Source organism: Triturus cristatus, chromosome 11 (genome assembly GCF_964204655.1).
Source record: "Triturus cristatus chromosome 11, aTriCri1.1, whole genome shotgun sequence".
Taxonomy (NCBI): Eukaryota; Metazoa; Chordata; class Amphibia; order Caudata; family Salamandridae; genus Triturus; species Triturus cristatus.
This window is the reverse complement of record NC_140594.1, coordinates 1,093,892,303-1,093,898,333: the sequence shown is the minus strand read 5'-3', so window position 1 is coordinate 1,093,898,333 and position 6,031 is coordinate 1,093,892,303. Positions and strand designations below refer to the sequence as shown.

Genomic DNA, 6,031 nt, shown 5'->3' with positions numbered 1-6,031 from the left:
CCCCGCCCGAAGCTACGCCCCTGGCTGTTGCAAATCAGAGCTGTAGAAAGCCTTGCTGAACCCCCCGGGCCCACTCAGTCTGGGCGTAGCTGGCACATGGTCTGAGGGAATGATTGAAGTTGTCCCCACTCCACACAGAGACAGAAGTGGAAGTACCATTTTGGAGGAACTGCAGTCCAGTCCTGGTATTTCATGAAAACCTTAACCCCGGAGAACTTTGCATGTCATCCAAAATTGCTTATACAACTATTAGTTATTTTCAATGCACTCATCATACAGTGGGACGATCGACGCTAGAGGGCAAAATTACATATGCAAGTTATCTGAATCTAAATGCAATGATTCCAAATGTCAATTTTGAAAGTAAAAACTGGCAAGATTGAAGATGCATTTGCAAAATGCTATAAGTATTTTTTTCAATATTATATTTTGCATGAAATGCAAGGGCTTACAAGTAATACAATGGCCCTATTTATTCTAGGTTATTCTACAAACTCAATTTTCCACAATCATGGTTTATTTTCCATTATAAAATACACCAATTCATCCATATTATAAGAAAGAATAAAATAAAGCAAAATAAACTATCGCATTGACAACACACTTTATAGTCTTAACTTTTTCTAAAATATCCACAATTGTGAGAAGATAAGGCACACATTATCAGTAGAGCTCATTAAAAGATGCTCTTCAAAAAAATACACAAGAGAATCAAAGAGAATGCAATGTTTGTTTTGTCGCAGAAGCTGATGCTGGAAGTAAAAGGATGTCTTCGGGTACCTCAGTGATGCCTTCCCATGATGGATGAACGCCTCACTTCTAGGGTGGGAGTATCTTGCAGAGCACTAGCTTCAGTTTGGTATGCTTCAGAAGCAGAATAATGCATTGTGCTGGCATATAGGAGGCAATGATTATCTTGCAAATGAAACAAAAACAAGGCGAAAGTGCGAACATTAAGGCAAACGTTGCCAGGAAAAATAAAATATAGTCCAGTAGGAGGGATCCGACAATTCTGGCTGCTCCAAAGTGAGCCTCCAGCCGGGGCTGACTGAACCCTCTGGCATTCTCTCTCATACGACTGACATGTCTGCCGAGGGATATGAGGATGAGTGTGATGGAAGAAATATCAAGCAGAAGAGGCAGGCAGTAGCCAAAAATGTTACGTAAAATCTCATACAAAGTATAAAAAAAGGGTTTCTCATGACTAAGAGTAGAATTATTGAGTGTATCATTTCTATTTTGAGGGGATTCTTTGTATACTTCCCCGTATGAGGAAATACTGAGGACCAAAGAGCTCACGACAGATGCCAAGAGCAGCCAGGCCACCATCTTGGAGATCCTTGCTTTTAAGTAGAAGAAGAGGCGGTGGTTGAAGTCCACGATCTTCACGCAGTAGAAGACACAGAGGCAGGAGGTGAACCAGGAACTGCAAGTGGCAGACCAGATCAGGAGCTGATGTATGACTAGAAAAGTGTATTCCAAGGTTTCATCATCCAGCATTTTGAAAGAAACATAAGTGTACGCTATGTAGGTACACTGAGAGCAAGTACTGGAGATCCCCAGAGCCACTAAGATGAGCTCACAGCTGTTCAGGCTCTTGCCCCTAGTCCAGGCAATTACATTAATAGTCACATTGAGCCCACTGGCGAGTATTCCAATCACATTCACTATCAATGAGACGATCAATAATTCTTTTGCATAGAAAGGATCCATTTTCTGCCTCTTTCCTTGATGATCTCTGGAAGATCTCACAAACACTAGTGCTGCTCTCACTAGAGGCCGTGTGTGTTTGTTCTGAGCAGGTATGCTTTCCAAAGAGTCCATAAGCACACAGCTGCCCTCGGATTAACTTACCAATGATTTCATCGTTGTCATAATAGTTGTTCTGCGTAGATGCAAATCTGAGTTGTTTATGTTATTGGGTTCTCAAATAATCTGTAAACCAAATATGCAACTGGTCATTTTAAGGCGGCCAGGATTTGTGGTCCTTCACACCAGAATCTGGGCTTCTATTGGAATTCTCTAGGGAATATTATTAAGCCCCTTATCGCTGCTTTAGCGGCAGTTTCCTGCCGCTAAAGCGGCGATCATGTTATCGCCGTTCTTGATAATATTGTCCATAGTCTGGCACAGGTACCTATTTCCATCACAACTTTTGTGATCAAAAGGTATTTCATTTACTGCATTCATACAAAAGGAACCTATTGTACCTCTGCTGCTTATGATAGATTCTGCTACAGCTTCCTAATCCATATGAGCTAAACATGAAAATGTGAAAGCAGTTTTTATGCCATAAGTTCTAGAGCAAAAAGACTTTCTTTTTTACGGAATATATTTGCATTTTCTGATGAAACCATCTACAACCATAATTATCCCCTCTCTTTGTATTTATAATTAACATAGGAGTACCTTCTCGAAGATACCCATGACCATCTGTTGTCAGGAGTGCATGTTGTCCTGTTGCCTCCCAGATCTGGAAGACATGAAGATCAGCCTACTTTTCATCTTGTGCCGGAGACTCGCAAGTGCATGTTGTAGCTTATTTTAATTGATGCAGTAAGTAGAGGACTTTCTTATTTTCCTGCATTTTATTGTTTTAGGGATATACATGTTTCATTGTGTATTGCAGAATTTTTATCATTCTCAATAAAAAAAAATACTTTAATATCACAGTATTTTACAGTTCTTAAAGATAATGGCAGATGTGATAGGTACACACATCAATAGAAAGAGGACAAATTAAAAAACACCATGGTAAATGTGGTTTTAGTAGAAAAGGTGGAATTTGATGGAGAAATGGGTTCTGACTAACATACTAATATAATCTAATAATACAGGAAATATTAGGCTTAGCTTACAGCGTTGTTATGTATCATCTCCAAGTACCTTGCGATTTTTGGCATGTGATTTACTGTTGTGTGCACTAAAAATAGAAAATCAATGAGGAATTTGGGAAAAAACAATTTTCCTGTTTGTAATTGGTGGAAAGTCAGGAATGGGCAGTGTTTGGTGAATAGTGAGTGCCAGACTCAAGTTTTTTAAACACAATCGCAGACATGGTCATATGCTGACCCTTCAGGGCCACCATCCCTGTGAATGTGGCCAATCATAATGAGTTGCAATTTCTGACCTACCTTATCAATATTATTGAGGTAGGTTGCATTGTGGCCCACTATCATTCCTTATTTTGCAAACCAACCTCTTAGTGTATAAGGTCTGTTCTCTGAATGTGCTCACAAAAAGAAGGTGCACATTTTGCAACCACTTTTTGAGAATTGAATCTTAGTAGATCTGTCCTCTAGGACTTAAATACAGCAAGTTCCACAAAATGTGAAAGGAGGACACAAAGTACAATGTTTGTGCAGAAAACAAAACAAGAATTTGTTGGAGCTGTCCCTCTCTGCAGGATCACCACCAAACCTTTTGCCTTCACCCCTTCTGTTTTGCTGCATTTGTTTTTATTATTTTCAGGACTCTGTGCACTTTACCACTTCTAAGTAATGCTAAAGTGCTTGTGCTCTCACCCTAAAACATGGTACTATTGGCTTACACCCACCTGGCACATTTAATGTATATATAAGTCCCAAGTAAAGAGGAAATACTTCTACCTAGGGCCTATAAATTGAATGCTACTAGTGGGCCTACAGCACCGACCGTGCCATCCACTTAAGTAGCCTTTTTAAACGGATTTACGATGGAGAATCATTTGCAATGCAATATTTTAAAATTAAATATCTTTACGACGCATACACCTTTTCCACGCATGCCTTTACACCACAAAGTAAGTATATTGTAATGTAAATACAATATATATATTGTATACACAGTGATGTCATTTGAGATGTCATCATTGATGTCACTGACTGTGTCATGAGTAATGTAATATGTGAGGTCATAAGCAGTGAATTGCGGGGCATAAGTTATAATTGGTTCAATTAACTTTACCTGCTGAATTTCAATGGTTTTGTACCAGTGAAATCTGAGCCTAACTATAACATCCCTGTAACCTTCGGGTTTTTTCAGTGAATTTCGAAAAAAAAAATGTATTCAATTTCCGAAATATAATGTCTCTGTAACCTTTGGTTTTTTTGTGAATTTACAAGGTTTTTTAATTTGATTTCCTAACTTTAAACTCTAACCTTTCAGAGTGGATGGGTGTGTGAGAGACTGTATAGGTTGGTGAGTGGGTGTCTGAGTTGCTGTATTGGTCTGTGACTGGGTGTGTGAGCATTTATGTGGGTGTCTGAGTGGGTGTTGAGTAACTGTGCGGGATGTGTGAGTGGGTTTGTGTAGGGTTGTATGGGTTTGTGAGTGGGTGTATGAGTGGCTATATGGGTCTCTCAGTGTGTGTGTGAGCAGCTGTGTGAGTGGGTTTGTGAGAGGCTTTATGAGTCTGTGAGTGGGTGTGTGAGTGGCTGTATGAGTCTGTACAGTGGGTGGATAAAAGGGGCAAGGCCTCCGGTGAGTTCTCAATAATACCACTGTGTCAGACTTATTAGTTGCACCAGGAGGGGTTCTTGGCACCAACGATCCTCAGCATCCAAGGGGACTTCATCCCCCAACCAGTATTGTGCCAGGAGTAGCGTTTGCAAAGTGGTGGAGAAAGGGGGCAGGGCCTCTGACCAGCTCTCAGCAATTCTGCTGAGTGGGACTCACTGGTGGTAACATGAGGGGTTCTTGGTCCCAAACGATCCTCAGCATCCAAGGGTAGTCCACCCCCAACCAATAATGTGCCAGGAGGTGTTTTTGCAGAATGCTAGACAAAGGGGGTGGAATTTTGATGAAATCTCAGCAATCCCGCTACTTCATCCCCCAACAAGTAGGCCACTAGGAGGTGCGTTTGTAGAGTAGTAGAGAAAGGGGGCGAGGCCTCCAATGAGCTCTCAGCAGTCCCACTTTGTGGGACTTACTGGATGTAACAGGAGGGGGTCTTGGCCCCCAAGGACCCTCAGAATCCAAGGGGACTTCATCCCCCAACAAGTAGCGTGCCAGAATGTGCTTTTTCAGAGTGGTAGACAAAGGGGGAAGGGCCTCTGTAGAGCTGCATCAGTATTCACGGAAACACAGGGGAGGGGGGCTTCACTGAGCCCGGTGGGTGGATTCATGTATTTCAGAAAACATTAAAAAAAATAGACACATTTTAACATAACAATGTATGCTTCCACCCCACTAATATCCCCCCATGGGGTCAGGGAGTCTCTACCCTGACTCCTTAAAATACATTACAGCCCAAATTTGAGACCCAGGGACCATTTTTCAATAAAATAAAATGCTGGTCACAACTTTTCTGTGAAAGTGCAGCCAGACAATGAGGCCTTTACTTTGGGCATGGATCCACAGATTCCTGCGGGAGGATCTACGTCCCTAGATATCTATATTTTTTGCCCTTTAATACTCTAAAACTACTAAACAGATTTACACCAAATTACAAAAAGTATGCTTTCTGGACCAAGACCTAGCTTTCCGCCAAATTTTGTGTAATTTCATCCAGCAGATCGGGGTGTATTTGTGTTCAGAATCCCTAAGAAAATTTTAAATTGGTAAAATGTATGATAGGACCCCCCCTTTTTCTCAGCCCCCGCTTGATGGACCACTCCAAAACCTTCAAAACAGCAGGTAAACCAACTCAAGTATAAGCTTTGAAAATGTCTTGAAGATTCGTCAAGTAGCGCCAATGTCATTGGCAAAACAATAAACTTTCTTCCTATGGAAACGCAGGGCCTCATAATGATGGCGGTTGGATTTTCGTATGAGCGCCATCCTTTTGGAAATGGGACCGTACGACTGGCTGTTGGTGGTCCAGCAATAGGGATCATGATATGACCGCCTTCAAGGCGGTCACAATCTGCATATTTTGTATAGCAGCGTGTGCTGGGGGCTGCATCACATGCCGCAGTACAAAATAAACACATTGCACATATCCCTGCACTATGTGGCAGGCACCATGCATTGCCTGCCACATGGTGCAGGGATATGTAGGGGGGCACCATAGGTGCCCCCCAGGACCCAGAGTGGAGGCCCAAGAGGGAAG

At 41.9% G+C, this 6,031-nt stretch overlaps 1 protein-coding gene across 1 annotated transcript; it reads right to left on the bottom strand.

The window, feature by feature from the left end:
* Positions 1-819: 819 nt before the first annotated feature.
* On the bottom strand, positions 820-1,713 carry LOC146786051 (taste receptor type 2 member 40-like). The gene has a single exon (XM_085633143.1). The coding sequence runs from the start codon at positions 1,711-1,713 to the stop codon at positions 820-822; it is 894 nt and encodes a 297-aa protein (XP_085489269.1).
* Positions 1,714-6,031: the final 4,318 nt, after the last annotated feature.